Raw genomic sequence first — 20,002 nt, forward strand, 5'->3', positions numbered from 1 at the left:
TATATATATATATATATATATATATATATATATATAATCTTAATGATTAAAAGAATATGTTTGAAACATCTAAATTTAAATCAATATGTTCCAAAATAAAAATAGAGAAGTTATGCAATACGTCATGACCATCTGTCTGCCTACTTGAATAATACTTCTTTATTTTAATAAACCATTTTGATATTAAACATTCAGCAACTACCAAACCTTTTTTTTTATCTTTGTCTTCTCATCCTTATGAATTATAATAATTAAATTCAAAAACACAATTATTTTTGTGACTTTAACACACCTTGATATCAAGCTTTAAGTAATGCAATTTCAGCATAAAGTAATGTTATTTTTGGTGTATAAATCTTCATTTAACAAATAATTTATTTCTTGAAGGATTTAAAGGATTTAAACTAAATCAAATCTGACTGACTACTTCAGCAGCTTCAAGGCTGCAGATTCAGAAAACTCAGAGCAACACTTTTTCTTCATTTTTCTCCTTTCCTCTCTCTGTATTCTCTCCCTGGCCTGATCCGCCTGTCCATCCGGTGTTTGCTGAGGTTTCCAGGTGCTGTTGTGTGAGGGATTTCTACAAAGCAACAGGGTAAAAGCGAGAGACTCGGTGCTGTCGATGGGATTTCGACGAAGCACGATGTGGGTGAGGCTGCGGTTCTGGGCCCTGAAATCCCATTATGATTATGCATTGTGCTTAGAAACCTGCTGTTGCAGATTCATTCACCTCCACCTACTGTAGGAGCCGAAACTATTACAGGAGAACCAGCAGCTCACCCTTAGTCATTGCAGGGATTGTACTGGTGTTCTATGCATTGGCTGAGCTTCTCAAAAATGTGCAACTTAAAGGATCTACCTAATGTAAAATATCTTATCTGGTCTCTGCACACCTTCAGCCAATTGAAGCCTAAATTACCAGTGATGGTCACTCATTCCAACCCTAAAAAGCTGAGTGTTGTTCTGTGAACAGCTCTGATGGGTGAAGTAGGGATGGAAGAGCCACCAACAACTCTGTTCTGGAGCATTGGAAAGGTCCTAATCAGTCATCATGCGGCCGGCTGCCTGCTGGTGCATTGAATTGGCGTCTCCAGCAGGCGTGGCGACTCGCCCCTGTCAGCTGGTCGATTTGCTGCACAGCCATTAGCCTGCGCCTCTGCACTCGGCAGACATGTGTCAGCTGGATAACCTTTAAACTGATCTCAGCGCAGCGCTGAGGTGACAGCCGACCCACTGGGCCATAACCAAGGCCACAGTCGACACCACGAGGAAACTCAGTGATGCATCCCTATCATACCTCATCCTCTACCTCGCGCTCTCACTCTTCATAGGCAGTAATGGAGAGATCCCTGCCGTCAGTCTAACAGCAGTGTGAGTAATAGACCCCAAATGTTACCCGTCCAAAGCCAATGAGATGAGGAGACATTTATGCTTATATCATTCTTATTTATGTGTTCCATCTGTTTGATCCGTGTTCCACTTGATCAAAGGCAGAGGGTAATGGTGCCTGCAGGACCATTTATGGCCTGTTTGTTAAAAACACTGTCTCTTTAATGACGGTCTTGACTTATACACCCATAGCAAGTTACCCTGGGGGGAAATAACGTTGCTGTGTTTAAAAACGACTTAGACAGCCTACTTGTATGTTTATCTTAAGAAGTGAGCCAGGAGAAGTAATCCTGAACATGTGAAGTCAATTTAGGCATAATGACACATCCTCAGAGACGTTCTGATTATAAATCAGGACTGAACTCTGGCGGAATTGATAGACATCCCAAAATATCCCTAATGCTTTTGATAATGACAGATTTCTACTTTCTTTCCGTCTATAAAAATGATCTTTTTATTCCAGTAAATGGCTTTGATGGAACGCTATCCTGTTGCCTCATTTGATATGCATGGAACCAAGTAAATGCAAATCAGCTCGGCCTCCACTTTTCACCAATTTGAGTGTAGCAGCTCATACTGGACTCGCTTGGACACTTATGCCTCTTTGGCCCCATTATTGAACAACTAATGAAGTGTCGCTGATGTTAGATAAACTTTATTCCCATCTCCAGCTCTAAGAAATCCCAGCCTGATAGATGGCATGTTGGTTTTCACTGGCTGTCTGAAGATGAGGTTCAGAGACGGTATTTGGAACTACTGGGTGTTCATATTGGTTCAGTAAAATTAGTAAGTAAAATTTCATTGAAACCAAGTATTAGGGGGTAAAAACTCAGAGTTAGGCTGTATTCAGGAGTTAAACAAAAAACAATCCAGACTTTAAATATGAATTTAAATCTTTGACCAATTTTGGCCCAATTCAGGGCATTTGTTTAGTACAATGTGGTTAATTAAATATGTGGTTAACAATTAGTGGACAGTTCTGTCAGTTTATCACCAGACTTCCACCATCGTCTTTAATAGTACCTCCTTTAATAGTACCTATGTTCCTCATAGGTCATTGCTAATGTGCTTCCCTATAGCAACCGTCTCCATCATGCCATAGTTTAGTCTTTTTCTTGCTACACTTTCATGAGCTTCAACATTAAACATTCCAACTGAGGCCTATCGAGCCTGAGATGGGGAACTTTATGGCTTTTTACGTCTCTGAGCTTTATAAAAAACTGATGTCACTGAAATTTCTGAGAAGTTTAACAGTTACTGAAAATCTTCTCTCTCTTGAATTGATTAAAAAGGACCTCGCAACATTTCTTAAATTTTTTGGGCAGTAATAATTGCTTCCCTAAGGTCTTTGCTGATGTTTTTTTTAGTCCTTTGCATTGTGTTTTAACACACTCTCAAAGTCCAAAGATCGACATGCATTAACACCTGAACAAACTTTTTGTTTTTGCAAATTCAGTGGTCAACTTTGGCGCTTAAATCAAATGGAAGCCACCGGTGTGCACTTAGTGGCCTTTATTCTTCCCATTACTGAATTGTAGTAGAGTACTTTACCTTATTTTTAGTCTGTCACTATGTTAATAGCACAAGAATGAATATTGTTGGTTACAAAACTAAAACTGGAGCAGGTTCTCGTCTCAATTTTACATGTTACAGAATACTTCTAAGTTTCTGGGGCAGTGTCTGTTAGTGGTTTGACATTTTGACGAGCTTTAATAGAAGTGAACTAATAACAACAATGATGGCTCGGATCCATTTAGGAATTCTTAGAGTTTGCAGAGCTGTCTGCCTGATTTGTACTCTCAGGGAACCGTTGATGCGAAAGCAATAAAGACTTGATTAATGTTATCAGCCACACCTCTTCTTTTCTAGCTCTGACAATGTAAGATACACGCTGTGACATTTATTCCCCACACACATCTATGCTCTTGTGCAGGTTAAAAAAAAAACAAACAAACAAAAAAAAAAACTAAACATTTTGGCATGATTTTTAACTGCTAAACAATAAAATAAAGAATTAAAGAAAGAAAGAAATATTCTTACAGGGGTTTGTAACGACCTGTACCTACTAATCAAATATTCAGATTTCTATTTGTGAATTTGAAGTCATTTGCATTAACTGCAATCATGCAATTAAATACTAATCACAAAATTGCTCAGATTACATGGTAATGACGAGCTGCCTCACTGTTAATCAGTGAAAATTGAAACTAGATTCGACTTGTTGATTTTGATTTTCTCTAAAGTTATTTTTCTCCAGTAATTTAATCGCATAAAGCTCGACTTCTCCAACCTGCGGCTAAGTAAATATGTTCAGGGTATTATACCGAGGACTTTCTGTGCACTTCTTGTTTGCCCTCTCTCCTGTGGAACTCCCATGGGGGGTGGGGGGTAAAGTAACGGGGAGAGGGGTAAGGTTTAACAGTTCTTTTTCATCAAACAAACAGACGACACGAGCACAAGAGGAGCACAAAGAGCAGACAAGACAGGCTGTTTTGGCAGACGGAGCACTGACAGGGACAGCCGGCACAAACAGCAGACACCTCTGAGCAAGCAGGATGCTGCGGGATACGTTGGTCGGGCTTGGACCCGCCGCTGTAGCCCCCAGCATGCACAACTGACATGTAATAGAAGCTAGGTGGGGGTTAGCCTGAGATTTATGAGTGGAGAGAAAACACACATAATATGGATGCCAAATATGTCCATGCAGCAGCGTAAGGGGGGGGAGTATTACAGTAGTTAGTCCAGGACAAAGCATGCTACAAATGCCTTCTACTTGGAGCAACAGATAGAATAGAAAAACAGATATACTTTGTGGCAATAAAAGTCTTTTTATGCCATCTGCATTCAAACAGACATGTATATGCAGAGAGGCTAAAAGAGAGGAGGTGGCTGAATCAGAATGGGGGAGGAGGGGTCAACACGCGGAAAAAGGGGGGGGGGGGGGGGTAGTTGGTGGGAAGGAAGGGAGGTCAGTCTTTCACTCACAACTTTCTCAAGACAGAATGGGAGGTTGTTGGCACCAAGACCCATACAAAACAAAATGATGGCAAGAAAAGATTTTGTTGCCGTTCATTTCCCTAAGTTGTACTGAAAATGAGGTAAGGATGTTTCTGTCGGAGCCACACGGCACATAAGTCGATGGACACAAACTTGATGAGGGGGAAGGAGGAGTTTGATTTTTTTTTTCCAACCACCAAAAGTTCATGCGGCACGAGATGAGGCAAGAACGGGAGGAGCGGCTCTATCCTTGCTTGGAGGATGGACGACGACGATGATGATGATGATGATGATGACAATGGTGATGAGGTCAAAAAAAAAATCAGAATAACAATACCAAAAACAAAACAATGAAGTAAAACAAAATGGAAATAACATCACTCTACCCACCTTGGCCCCAAAGATTAACAGAAAACAAAAAGCTCAGATCTTAAGCAACCCAGCTCATGTTCACATGTGCATCACAGAAAACAGAAAATGCAAAAGAAACCGACAGCATGTCATGCAACTGGTCATACGACTGGAAGCGGAGCGGGGAATGAGGGAATGAATTTCTGTGTCAACATGGTGGAATGTCCGGTAGGTATGGGTGTGTCTATGTTGCCACTATCTGAGGGAAGGGTACCATGTTCTACACAGATATTAAGCTTACCATTTGACTTTATGAGTACACTTGGGTTTGGGTTTCATATTTAATCAAAAAAATAATAAAGAACACTTACGGTGCCTTATAAAGTAATTCACGCTAATTAAGCCTTTTTAAATGTGCAGTTTTTTGTAACATTTTAGTGCATTATTGTAAAATTGAAGAACAAAGCTCATTTTCTATCATGTTTTACATAAAAACCTGCAAACAAGATATACTTTTGTGTTTATCCTCCTGTCACAGTACCTAATAAAACCCCCTCTCTAACAGACTCTAACCAGCTTCTCTATCCCTGTTAAATAAAGCATAGGCATATCATGATGCTGCCACTGCCATGCTTTACAGTGGAGATGTTACAATCACTCCTCACCTCTTCTTTATATCTATTTATATCTATGTATTTGCTCTGCCCTCTCCATGGCTTTATTCGTGCAACCGTTCCATAAGGGAAGTCAGTGGATTGCACAACTGCTGTTTTTTTGCACTTTCTCCATCTTGGCTGCATGGCCTTAAAGTTCAAACAAATTTCTACACGGTTATAACTTAACCCTGCTTTAAACCTCCTTAAAGTATTGTTGTTTTCCCTGTTTCTGTTGGTTCTTCACTAACGTTCTCTAAAAAACACTAGCAAAGAAACGCAACGGCTTTCACAGGACTGCTGCAATTTTACTGAGATTAAATTATAAACAGGGAACTATTAGAGAAAAGGGGGCTGAGTATGAATACATGCTGTGCTTTTCCTGATTTTTTAAAGAAAATTTTAAAAATTCTGAGCACATTTTCTTTTATTTTTTTTTTATTGCTAATTAATTGCACTGAAATGTCACAAAATATAGGCAACAGGGCTCCCTTTTTTTCTACGGAGAACAATACGGGATAAAAATGTCCATTACTGTAGGTAGCAACACATGGCAACACATGATATAGTGTGGAGCTTAAAAAAATAATCAAAAACTCAAAAGTGAAAGTTTACATCTAGACAATGCACAGCCCCCCCAGCAAACAGGGGCTGTGCATTTTTTGAATTTAGCCGTATTATTAGCAGAGAAAAGTGGACATATGCTCGGCGTTCAGCGAAGCCGTGTTTGGGCAGATTAGCGCAGCATCAATTAGTCTGTGGTGATGGTATTTTGAAGGACAGTGAAGCAATCAAATAGCCTGAGCTGTTAATGATTTCCTGAGGGCCTGAGGGGAGCAGCTTGTCAAACGCTGAGCCAGTTTTAATATGGCTCGCAGTCTCCTGGTTTTTACCACGTTATTAGGACGCGTGCCAGCTGCTCTCAGGGCTGAAAGTGTGATTGACAGCTGCTTGTTCAGAAAAAAAATAAATATATCTTCCAAACCCAAGTTGCCTCAAAATTACCACTCCTTTTGAATCTGGGGTTTTATTTCCAGCTCTGTTTTTATTTTCAATCTCCACTGAGTGTCTTATCACTTTGATGCAATCACAAAGTGATACCTGTGAGTGCTTATGTGCGCCGTGTCTGCGTGTGTTGTGTGGTGTCAAAGGGAAAGGGGGAGGGGAGGAAGAGACGGTGCGCACAGAAATTCGAGGATATCTGTTCTCTATTAGAATGTCTCAGGTAAGGCAAGCCTCCGACGAGGAAACAGAGGTACAAACAAGAGAAAGAAGAAGGGCAAGGAAGAGGCTCTGTTGCAGTTAGTCTGCTACATATCACAGTATCTAAAGGCTGAAAGCATCTTTGTTCTCGAAAGAATCTCAAAATGTATCCTCTGTCAGGAGAGAAAGGCACACACGCACAGCAAGAGGGGTTCAACCATGTACGGGACAGATACATTTTGAAGCATCAATGCAGGCGACATGCGGCATGATGCTAATTTCGCACTTTTTTTCTGCAAAGTTTTGCTCTCAATCGATGCTGAGAGAACAAAATTAGCATCAACGCTTCGTCATGTCTGCAGCCAGGGGCCCCATAGCTTCGTGTAACTTGATTTGGAGTCCCGACAACAGCCTTGTGTGCTGGGGACATATTTCCAGTTAAGGTTACGACTGTAATGACCTGAAGATGGAAGATTTCCTCCCACTGCTTTTTACGCATCTCCAAAGAGTTCTGAAAAACTCCTGGTGTATGCAGAGAACACTTCACACAAATGTGTTTTTCCGACTGGGGCTGCTTTTCTTTTAAAAGTTACACTTAAAGCTCCCATGGGGGGCATGATGCTGAGAGGAGAAACTCCTCAGTGGCAAATCAAAAAACAAACAAAAAAAGAGATAAGGATAAATAGACCAGATCTCAGAGCAAGCAGAACTCAACACACTCATCCCACCTGCATGTCCCGAGTCGCACTCCTCCAGGTCCTCATCATCGCTTGAGCATTCTGCTGAGGAAACGATGTCATCTGTTGTCTGTGGAGAAAAACACACGTTCAATCATTTATTTTTCTAACCAAGTTTGTCCTGCTGGAATTAGGATCTCTCTTAGGGACACCTAGTCAACAGAGTAAAGGGAACAAATGAGTGATTTATCTAAAGATTTTCTAATGCATCTAAAGAAATTATATTGATGAAATGTTGATTTTTTTTTTCAAAATGTAGAAAAAAGTTAGGTGATATATTTTTAAATTATATTAAATGCAAGATTCATTCTTCTTGTCCAAGTCTATATTCTGAAAAGGGTTTTACTCAACAACCCTCTTAAGTAGTTACCCCTGTTACAATCACACTCTTTTTTTTCCTGCCATTTAACTTTCCAATAATACTTGAACATCCAGCCTCCATTGTTTTTATTTCTGTCATAATACAGAAGTCAAAATCTAAGTTAAATATAAAGGAATATATAGAGGAGCAAGAATTGAAAGATATAGTGGAGGATGTTCTTTTTCCGGTTGGATCGTCAAAATAAGTGGTCCTCCTAATTGTCAATCATTCTGGTGGTATGTTCATGTAAGGCCGTCCTAGGTGCTCGTCCCCATTTTAACATACCAGTGGTAGTGGAAAAATTGCAAGTCTTCTTTTGGAAACTGAGCTTGTGTGAGCGATGCGAACAGCAATTTTAAATCAGAGCTTGCATGACGAGAAATGGGCTTGTGCATGCTCTTGCTAGCGGTCCATCTCGGTAACGGGGATATAGGGTTGTGCGTGTTCATTTTTTTTTTTCAAACTGGAGAGGGTGGGTCTTTTCAAAAATGCGTGAAAATCCTCTACTATACCTTTAATCTTTGAGCCTCCTTATAGACTTGTAAAAATCCAGATGTAGAACTATTTTCTTAAATTGTCTTTTTAAACCAACCAGCCGTTTGCTTAAAAAAGAAAATGTCTCAAAACTATATCTGTTGGATGTTCTTTAAGACACACATAGAATTATGTAGTCAGACCCTGAGCAGCCATTCCGTCCAAGGATATCTCTGCATGCACAGGCCTCCCTGCCCGTCCTTCAGCTCCCATATATCACTTGGAGTCAATCATATTTCACAGTGTTTATCATTCTTTGCTTTATGTGCTTTCCACCTCCACAGATAATTGTTTTCCTTCACCCTCCTCACTCTGCCTCCGTTTATTTATCGCCCCTCTCCTCCTCCATCGTCCACAATCAATGGACCCAGTGAGCCCGCACAGATCAACAGCTTCCCAAGCTGCTGATTTGTGCTCCAGGGTTCTGGAAGGAGGGAGGAATGCAGGGCGGGCAAACCGGCTGGCTACACCTGGACCGGCGATGGATTATCTGCACCCTCCAGTTCCCACATTTCTGATTTATCCCCACTCCACACCCTCCCTTTTTTCGGGTCGACCCATGGAGGACATGAAGGAGGGAGGAGTGGTTGTATTTCATCAGTGGTGCGCAGGGCAGCCGGCATTTATTAGAATGAATCAGCAGGGCGATAAAATAAGCCCTGTCACCAAGTGGGTTATGAAATCAGAGTGCTGATTGAGTTTTCTAGTCCTGGCCAGGAGTATGGGACTCTAAATATCATTGAGTTTGACAGACTAATGAAACGCGCCCCCATGCTTGTTCTGCTGTATTCAACAGGCCCGATAGAAACCTGTCCTTGCCTCCATGTGTTGAAGCTGAACAAGTTGTGTGGTGAAAAATCTGATTTTTCAAAGCCTTTTTCCTAATGTACACTGTGATTGCACATGATGGGCTGAGCTATTTGTCTGTAGCAGTTGGTTTGTAAATGTGCTAATGCATGTTGGTGTTTATACACAGCATTATGTACAGTACTCCAGCTTGAGAAGGCTGCAAACGAAGCAAGAGGGGAGGCTCGGAAGTAAATTGCTGTAAAATATGGTCCCTCTGTAAACACGGCATTATTTATTGAAGCCACATTAGGGGCGTAAAAGTCTTGCTTATTGCCAAAAGAGGGTTATTGCTTGTTATTATGATAGCACCAGATGTGGGAGGCAGGCACACACAGAGGGAGATAAAACGCCCGAGCCACTTCAAAGTCTGTTCCAGCAATTCTAGCCTGAGACCATCTCAATGCAAGAAAGAAAAAAAGAAAAAGAGAATGACATCGAGCGAGAACACTGATGCTCTGTTGTCCATTCATGCTGCATATCTCTGCAACTGAAGCTGATGGCATCTGAGCTCAGGAAACCTTTTCACACAGTTGGCTGCACCGAATTTCAAGAGCTCTGTATCTTCATATTCAAAATGCTGAAGCGAGTCTTGAAAACAAAGGCATGGGCAATAAGAGATTACTGCTTCGAGGAAGCATTGAGATGGATTGTTGTGAAATACAAACATATGCAGTGCATTGCAAGAGTATTCACCCCTAATGACACATTTTCTCATGTATCAACAGCAAACGTATTGGATATTATCCGGCCATTGAGATATAAAAATGAAGTAGTGCATATTTGTAAAGAGGAAGAAGAGGATACATGCATTTTAACAATTTCCACAAATAGAAATCCAAAAAATGTGGCATGCTGATGTATTCAGGTTAATCCGAAAACAACCATCCATCATATTTACATGGCTGTCCTTGCAGGGTCGCACTCTGCTGGTGTCCCTCTCCAGCAGAGCGAGAGACGAGAGACGGGGTACACCCTAGTGCCATTGCATTACATGGCAGCACAAAGACAGTAATCCACACTCATAACTCAGTAATTTAGGAAAACACTTAAATGTAATCTTAGGTTTTGGGAATTTTCGGGGTTTGCGAAGACAATTATGGCATGTTTGCATGGATGATGTGAAAACTCCAAGTAAAAAGAGGCCAGGACATCATTTAAATCTGGGGCCTTCATTTTATAAAGCACCATTGCTAACTTGCTGGCAATGCAGCAGTTATTTCATGTCCCTTCAGAAGTCCAATAAAGAGATTGAGTTGAGGGAATCTGTCAACAGAACTGGTGGTGTATGTACACTCCAAAAATCTTTCCTTTAAGTTTACAGTGAAAGTTTGTAGGTTATCTTTAAATAAAATGTGTAAGTAGTGCTGACGGAGATTGCCAGGAATCAAAAACTAGACGAGACCAACTTTTGTCCTTCATCAAAACTATTAGAGTTGAAAAGTTCAAAAGCGCAACAATTCGAATGTATTAAAACGTGGTGGTGGCAGGATCATGCTGTGAGAATATGGAACAATAAGTTGGTGAGAAAAGGATTGAGCAAAATAAACGGCACACATGGTGAAAAAACATTTGGAGGTTGCAAAAGTCTTGAGTTCGGAGCCGAAAAATCACATGAACTTACAGCCGAATCAATATCTGTTTCACAAGTGCAGTCAAAGTTCAGCAAAATCTTCCAGCTTTGCATCCAGAGATGGAAGATTTTAATAATAAAAATGGCAAGCAGCTATGACTGAAGCTAGAGTCCTGATCATAGCCGCATGGTGCTGAATGCAAATGGACATAGCACTGCACAGCACTAGGTTTAAGTTCTATAGAGTTTCAGAAAGCCAGCAATCACTATTACCCCTTTGTGTTGGTCTATCACATAACATCCCTACAAAATCCACCAAAAGTAGTGGTTTTAACATGACAAAATCGGGAAAAGTTCAAGAGGTATAAACACTTTTGCGAGCTACTGTGATGGCTTGTACGACTAGAGAGGGGCTTAGTCACATTTGCACAAGAAAAGACGGAGCTAGGACTATATTTAAGATGTCTGGCAGGCAGATCAGTGTAACTGTTTAGCTTTGAGCCAGGCCTTGTCACATATTTTATAATCCCTGTTCGTCTGACTTGTTGCTAGAAAGAAGCCAAAGCTGCAGCTAGCAGAGCTCCTACAAAATAAAACACATTACTGTATGGTAGAGGTTGCTTATAAATGGTGGGGGTTTCTGAGGCCATCTACTAAATCAAAGTAAGAGACCCTCTCATCTTGATGACTCTGATTCCACTCAGAGGAATTGAAAAGAGCTTTTGAAGCGTGGCGTTTGACACTTAAAGATCGACTATGCCCGCTTGAATAATTTTTACCAAGACGAGGTGCATCTCATATGTCATTGCGGCTCAGATTGAAGTGCTCAGTATAAAAGGCTTATGGTGCCGCGAATGAATGCAGACCTGCTGAAGTCACACACTGTTCCTACAGGAGTTGACCTGAGATGCTGATAATAACATAGTGCACCAGGCTAGATGCTGTAAATGGACACGGAGCGCATCTAAAGGGAAAAAGGCATAATGACGATGGTTGGCTAGCAGGACCACAAAAACAGATTTCACAGCAGGGGAAATCCAATTCTCTGTCAAATCTCCATACCACAGTGTGTTTTTTTTTTTTTTGGCAGGGATGTCTTTGCTTTTTTTGATGTAATTATTCACATCGAATTGCACAATCTTCATTTTCAAGAGTCTGGGTGGTAGGATGTTTCCTTTTGCATGCAAGTTTTTTCTGCTTCAATTGTGCGAATGAAGTAAATTATACACGATGATGATTTTAGCACAGAAAAAACCCAAAACATCTAACTATCTGCATCATGCCTGATTATCTTGTTTACCCAGGTTTCAGTTGACTCAAATTCCACGGACAAATAGCACAGGCAAATCAATAGGCAGACTTCATTAAAACAGCATTTACCACTGACCACTTCAGCACAACAACTGACAGGATCACACCAGCGATCGATAGAGATAGACAGCCTACTTAAAAACCCACAGCTTTCACTTCACAACTGATGGCTCTGACACAGTCAAAATGGAGAATCCACAATGGTGCAGGCAGACTTTTGAACTCTGCTAAAGCGTTTAGTCGTGAGTTCTTCCCTAACTACTGTCAATCAGCAGTACACCTCTGCAAGAATTGAATTCAACTGTCTAGGCACGTGCAAAGTTGTTTGTTCAACAGAAATCGAACACGCCACATCAGCTCAGTCAAGCATGGTGGTGGGAGCATCATATTTTGCCTCTGCAAGGACAGTGAAGCTGGGGTGTGCAGGTGGTGCGGTGGTTAGCACGCATGACCTATATACAGAGGCCTTAGTCCTCGACGCGGCCGACCGAATCCGACCTGTTGTCCTTTGCTGCATGTCTCCCCCATCTTTCATACGCCCTTTCCTGTCAACCCACTGTTAAAAAACGAGCCGCTAGTGCCATTTAAAACAAAAAAAAGAGACAGTGAAGCTGGTCAGAGCTGACAGCGGGATAGATGCAGCTAATTACAGGGCAATGCTAGAGGAAAAGTGAACTAAGGGAATTGCTGGCTGGATTGTAGAACTGTTACCAAGCATGACTTATCTCTAGTGTTGCTCAGCTGTTGTCTAAAGTATCTATTTTCTATAAGATATTTCATGTACTTGTTTCTAAAAACAACATAAAAAAGAAATGCATTTCATACAAGCCAGTAATCGACGCGCATAAATACCCTCATTTACCATCTTAATTTAGCTTGTCAAATATTTTACCAAATAGCAGTATGCAAAAGAAAAGAAAGAAAATTAAGTGATTTGTGGACTAAGGATACTTCACAAGCTCTAGATGTTGAGTGCTTTAAAAAAAAAAAAGTATCTCAGATGTGACAGATGCTAAGCAAAAACATTATCAAATCAAAAATACAAATAGCGTTTTCACAAGATGATTTTGTGGAGCTTAAAAAAATAATTACTGTCAAAACACTGAGCCTTGTTTTTCCTTCTTATTCTATGCATTTAATACATTTTCAATCTGCAATATCAAATCATTATTAAATAAGTAAAATTATTTTACCAGTAGAAATTGAATTTCTTAATAAAACCAAATACATAAAAATACACCATCTTGTGGTCTGTTTTTGTTTTAGTAGCACAGAGGTTTAGTTTTATAACTAAAAACTGTGATATTGTTTACTCAAGGCCATAACACCCACATTTTTCAGTGGAAGCTTCCAACAAGAAACAAAGAATGGAACAAACAAACATGAAAGAAATTAGTACCTGAATTTTGCACCTCAATTTTGATGTGCAGATCTAATGTTTCTGCATTCCATTTTTTTATGTTTTTGTCTCTGTTCTGTTTTACTTGTTTTGAGCAGTGCCAAAACACTACAAAACATGCAGTGCCTGAAAACATTTGGTATCGACACTGATGGAGGGCTGCCGCTGTAGCTACCTTGTTGCTTATGTGCTACTCTTGCCACAGGACCGTCAGTCATTGTTACTCTCAAATTACATCAAGAGGAAACAGTTTCCAAAAATGGACGTGCAGAACACTTAAAGCAAACAGAGAAGCTGGGAAAAAAAAAATGGACTTATGCTTTCATTTCAGCACATTAGGGAAGATAAAAAATCTTCCCGTATTAGTATCAGCCCAGGCAGCGCTGCCACTCTCTGCACATTCAAGCAGGTAAACGGAGCAAGTGTCTGATGAATTTCTTCCAAAAGCAAATAAAATCCCAGAGAAGTCACACTTTCTTTTACAGGTTGAAAGATTCCTCACACATCACACACTGCTTTGGGGGCGGGAATCAAATTGTTTCCATCCCTTTGCTTCTGCACAGAGGCGGTATGTCTAAAAGTGGGTCTGCAGAAACAGAAAGTACATCTGCACCGTCTCTTCACACTGACTAATAATAAATGTGAATCCTTTTTTGGAGAAATCCGTCTTTTACAACCGTCATATCACCATGTGCCATTTGCAGCACCTGCTAAGAGAGCTGCTCTACAAGCCACTAAGGAATATATTCAAGCTAGATATTAGACTGTTGGTTTCTAGCTGCAGGCCAAAAGAGTGGAGAATTATCAGTGCATAAACAGACTCAGAGCTGATTGTCAGACTCTACAATGCAACAATACAACGGCAATATCTTGTGCAATATCTAATATGCAATCACTATTTAATACCCTGTGCATTAACCTGTTTGTATATATTCGATACCCAGTGCAATACCTATATATATAAATGGTGAGGGTTACCCAGCTGTATTAATACCCATTTTAATACCCTGTGCAATAACCCTATATAATTCCAAAAAAAAATTAAAACAATCCACTGGACTTGGTTTTCCAAGTTTGAAGACATTTTGCTTGGAAACCAAGTCCAGTGGATTGTTTTTAATTTTTACGGAATGACTACAACCTGACTGAGAACCTTCACCAGCAACCCTGTATAATAATCCTGCTAGATAAGAGACTTGCACTGTGTATACTGTATATATCCCCTGCACTTTCTCCCCTTTTGGCACCTTCTTCTTTTTGACAATTTGAATCAATCTAACGTTGTACATTTCTCCACTGTGAGATCAATAATGTCAATCAGTCAACCAACCAATTATCCATCCATCCATTTTCCTGCACGCTTATCCCAAACGGAGTTGCAAGAGGTGCTTGTGCCTATCGCCAGCTGTCATTGGGCGAGAGGCAGGGTACACCTTAGACAGGTCACCAGTCCATCCACACAGAAACAAACAGGACAACCATTCACACACACACTCACACCTAAGAAGAATTTAGAGAAACCAATTAACCTAACAGATATGTTTTTGGACTGTGGGAGGAAGCCGGAGTACCCAGAGAGCACCGAGCCATGCTCAGGTAGAACATGCAAACTTCGCACAGAAAGACCCTGGGCTGGGAATCGAAGCCACAAAATTCTTGCTGCAAGGCAGCAGTGCTACTCACTGCGCCACTGAGTGGCCATCAATCAATATAGTATTTAAAAAAAAAATAATTTAAACAGAGTTTAAGTTAATGACCATCGCTAAGCCATTGTGGCCTGACAGCCAAGACTTCGGCTCGCTCCAATTAGACAAGAAATGTTTCAAGTTGGAACAATCCTCATCAAAAACATGAACAGTAACAAGAGCAGCTGCTTCGATATTCTGCTGAGAGGGACAGTGATTTGATCGGTCACATCAAAGCAAGCATTGGTGCAGCGGCCGAGAGGGAGAGAGAGACATAATGTAGTCGACCGCAGTCTATAGTTCCCCCCCCTCTGGATCAGTGGGAGCACTGTAAAGGCTCAAACTCAGCTGCCGCCCCCTCCGGGTTACAAACACGACATGAAATGTGAGCGCGAAAGGAGCCGTGTCTCAGGGAGATGCTGGGAATACGGCCGCACATGTTTTCAGTGAGCCACACTGAGTCACAGAGACGGCTCGCTGATCGTACGCCGGTCTTATCATAACAAATGACCTTCATGCGGTTTTTTTATGCCCATGGGCCCGAAGGAAACGCTGAGAAACAAAGCCTTTGGAGGACAACCATTATAGATTCACATTACAGCCTCGCTATCAAACCTGGTTTGGTTTATTTACAATGCTGGGGAGCTCAAAGCCTTAAGCAGATTCTGCTTCCATTGATGGGAACAAACCCAAGCAAATCCAATTTCTTAAACTCGTCATCCTGGCTGTTGGTAGCTTAACACGTCCAACGTAGAGATGAGAAAAGGATGAATGTTCAATGTTCACATTTATATCCATACATTTGTTCTAGTAGATTTATTTATCAGTATTTTGGACTAAACATCTTCAAGCTTAACAGATAAAAGACACAAAAAAATCAACTAAATGTTGGAATTATTCTAATTTAATTATTTTCTTAAAAATATATTGGAAAACACAAAAAAATGAAAGATCAGCATTCCAAGATTTTCCATGATAAAACCAATAAATTTTAATTATAATGATTATTTTCCTCATTTGGTTTCAGGAGAAAAGGCGACAAAGAAATACTAATACTAACACAAACAGGAATTACTTTATAAATAAAGAAGCAAAATTATTAAAATAGTATGAAGCTGTATTTAAAGAATATATATCTTTTTCTTCAGACAAAGCCAAAATGTGACCAAAGTCACAACTCAGAGGGAAAGCAGCTGTTAGTTGTGCTGGAAATTGCAAGAACTCACTAAGTGATGACATCAACTTATTTGCATAACTAACCACATGCATGAAATATTTATTGGGCACTGCAGAAGGGATAAAGAAAGTCATGGATTAGACACCCAGGCAATTAAAGGTCCCTAAATATGTGAAGAACAACAGATCTTTGCCGATTCTTGTTTGTTGCTTCTTATAATAACACAACGTCAATGTTGATGTCCTCTAGGGCTGGGTGGAGTTCCCTATATGGGTGTTTCATACATTTTTATGGTGAATGGTAGGAGGACCTTTATGTGTTTTCATCCCCATGGGAAAATAGGCATAAAAGTTGTAGATTTGTATAGATTTATTTATTTATTTGATTTCTGTCAACTAAAATGTGTCTAATTTATCTTCATTCCCCCTTGGAGCCTAAAGCTAGACACAGTAATATATTAATATTCTCAATTATAACAATTTTTATATCTAGTCTATATTCATAATTTATAATGAACCAAAAAAACAGGTAGTAGGATGCCAATTTTATGCCATCTGCTGCACCAGCCACTGGAGATTGGAGAAAGGCAAAATATCAGTGTAATCAGCGGATCAAGATCAGTTCAAAAACACATGATCCTTTTTTTTATTGGTGGCCTGAGCAAACATCATAAGATATTTTTAACTTGAGTGGTGCACAATGGCACTTCATTAAGCTCAGTTGCCACTTCCTGCCTGTCATGGTTCTGTACTTTCTTGGTTCTGTTTAAGTTTTATTTTTGAGTTTTTATTGATTTTATTTCATTTTGTGTCATTCTAGTTATTTTCTGGTTGTATTTGAGTTCTTATGTATTTTTTGTTTACTCTCTGTTGCCCCCTTGTGTCTCCTTTCTCCTAGCTCCCTTCTAGATCCTTCTGTCCACACCTGCTCCCAATTATTTGATTAATCCATTCTTTGCTCTGTTTGGCATTTATACTCCTCCTATGCAGTTACTGTTTGCTGTATTCGCTTCATTTATCTATTCCTTTCCTTGACCTATGTGTTGCAATTTGTTCTAGTTCCTGTGTTCGGTGATTCGTTATTTCTGGATTTAAGTTTCTGTTCATATCATTTGTTATTAAATCTGCAAGAAACCACCTCAGGTTCCATCTCTGCATTTCGGCCCTCTAGAAACCTCCAAAAAACCTACATACCTGCCTAGGTATAGTGAATGATGCAAGAGATGGGGCGGGGTGGTGGGGGGACCTTAGGTTCTGAATGGTAATTTGCTAAAGATATCAACATAGTGGCTAAGTTGACACGTATCCCAGTCATTTCTATTTTGCACTGCTGCTAAACTGTTTATTGCTAATAAAACAACTTGACCAAACATTAAAATTTTTGTTGGGTATTTAATTGTTGAATTTAACACAATAATTTCTCCTTTAAGAAACAGGCTCTGGATTGACATTCAACTAATCTGATAACTGAAATTGGACACCGTTCATAATCTATTTTCATAAAGTACATTTTCATACATTCTTGAGAAAAACACTCATAATCTCCTTGTTTCAGCCGAACAAAATGAAACAATAGAGACAGAAATCTGAGTTCTCTCATCCTTTAGTTCCTATCTCTCTTTGCCAACCCAAACACCAAAATAGGACAGTCATCTCAGAGGCGGAAGCTTAGCCCTTCTATTGACGGCTTTGCTGTGCGCATGTTATCATGTCCGATCTGAGCTTTGACAAGCCGACAAGGGAGAGGCTTGTATTACAAGGGGAATCAATGGCACCAGGCCATATCCCTATCAATGGGCCGCCACAACTCCTTTTCTCTTGTTCTCGTTCTATGACAGATAAGATGCTTTATCTAGAAATTAAAAAAACGAAAAAGGAACAACAGCAAAGAGGCATGGTAAAAATAACCCACAGCTGTGATTCTAATCAAATGTGTTATCATGTGGTGTATGTTGTATTAGTAACAATCCTGCCTAAAGAGGCAAGCCAACAAAAACCTGTGTGAGAAGGCTGGAAGCCCTGCTGACCCTCAATTTAGTGAATAAATTACAATAAAATGAGCTCCTGCACCAACTTGTTGTGCCAAAGCCATATGCTAAATGATTCCCAAGATCAGGTATTGATGTTTGGAATGAGCACCCACGGTGCGTTTTCTCAGCAGTCCCCTGTAGTCAGCAAATTTCTTTTTTTTCTATTCAGGTTTATGGAGAAACAGGGAGTAGGTGGTAGAGCTAGGTGAGGGGAGGAAACGGCTGGAAAGATGGTTTTATGTTGGGTGGGGGGAGAGAATGAAAATTCGTTTAATTTGTTCACCAATCAGCTCGACAGGTTGGTTTCAGCAGAATGGGTTATGTTGATAGTATTTCTCTCTTTCTCAAGGACCTGGCTTTGTACACAGAGCAGTGAGGGCTGTTGCTTCACAGCAAAGTCTAATTGCCCTGAAGCCACAGGCAGCCACTTTCAAGCAGGGTCATCCATCTTCCAACAGAAAAGGAAATGGTCTTTGGCCCTGATCTTTAATCACCCCCATGCCACTGTGTACAAGGTCATCAAGGAAGCTCTGTGACACACAAGCAAAGTACAACATGTACATACACATCCGCACCAGGCTAAAGACGGGTCTGGGTCCCGGTTGGTCACGTGGCATGAAACAAGTGCAAGCAGCGGAACATGAGAGGGAACATCATCTCTCTGTGTGAGTCCATCCTCAGGTGAAATGAAGCCGTGATTACAGGTCTCCGTTATGGATTGTGTTACCATTTCTAGTTCTGTCTTCAAAGAGGAAGAGAGAAATCGGGTGGATGGTGTGTTAAGCTATGCTGAGAGCTGTGACCAGAGAAGATGAGAGCAACATGGGAGAGGAGGAACAGAACTGACTTCCCCTGTTGAAAAACTTAGAACGGGGTCCCTTAACGTAAAGGAATAGCAGTACATATAGTAATATACTTAATGTAAAATACTTATCTTCCAAAAAAATATATATTTTCACCAAAATTACATCTTGATGATGCTGTGTGATTCATGCAATTTCACTCCTGCTTTAATGTGTCAAGAGTTTGACTTCATTTTTGTGAATGTTTTTGTCTATGGAAAAACCTAAAAAAAGGACTTGGGCTGTCATTTTAAGAGTGTGATGTTTTTATAGCAGACTTGCTGTGATAAATGCTTTGCAAAGATATTCATGCCTATACACACTTTGTCAAACATTGTCTTGTTGCAAGCACAAAAAGTGACAGACCGACAGAGAGAAGTAAATTAATTATAAAGGTAAATAATATCTGGCTTTAAAAAAAATCATTAAAAATCAGCTCACTGTATTAAACTTTTAGCCAGAGCTGCTGCTTCTGTTTGAACATGTTCCTCTGCCAGCTTTGCTAATCTAAACTAAAACTTTTCCCAAATCTTCTATGCTAAATTGTCTTTTGTAGCCTCTTTTATTGATTTCTATTCATCCTCACCACTGCCCAACTCCTCTATTCCTGCTCAGTAAACTCCAAGATGCCCACACCATGATGCTGCCACTACCTTATGTGACAATGAACAAGGAGGATCATTTTCCTTCACTCACACAACTAAAGTACCTAGATTATCTCATATTAGCCTCTTCTTCATCTCAAGTGCATTTCTTAGATGACTTGTGTTACTTTCAACAATCCCCCCCTTCAGATGTGAGTCTCTTGGCTGCTTCCTTAATTATTGCTCTCGTTTTGTGGCCTGGCAGTTTAGGTGGACATTTGTGGGTAGTTTTGAAGTTGTGTTTGAATTGTGAAATAAACAGTCTTCCATT

At 40.2% G+C, this 20,002-nt stretch overlaps 1 protein-coding gene across 10 annotated transcripts in view; it reads right to left on the bottom strand.

The window, feature by feature from the left end:
* nrxn3 (neurexin 3) overlaps nt 1-20,002 on the bottom strand; it is a 380,526-nt gene that overhangs the window by 10,461 nt on the left and 350,063 nt on the right. For all 10 annotated transcript variants that reach the window (XR_001481465.1, XR_001481464.1, XM_015383267.1 and 7 more), the window contains one exon: nt 7,322-7,400. Coding sequence is in view for 8 of the 10 variants with exons in the window: in XM_015383267.1 (XP_015238753.1) it covers nt 7,322-7,400 (79 nt within the window). In the remaining 2 variants the exon portion in view is untranslated. The remainder of the gene's footprint in view (nt 1-7,321; nt 7,401-20,002) is intronic.

This window comes from Cyprinodon variegatus, unplaced genomic scaffold (genome assembly GCF_000732505.1).
Source record: "Cyprinodon variegatus isolate N-32 unplaced genomic scaffold, C_variegatus-1.0 Scaffold279, whole genome shotgun sequence".
Taxonomy (NCBI): Eukaryota; Metazoa; Chordata; class Actinopteri; order Cyprinodontiformes; family Cyprinodontidae; genus Cyprinodon; species Cyprinodon variegatus.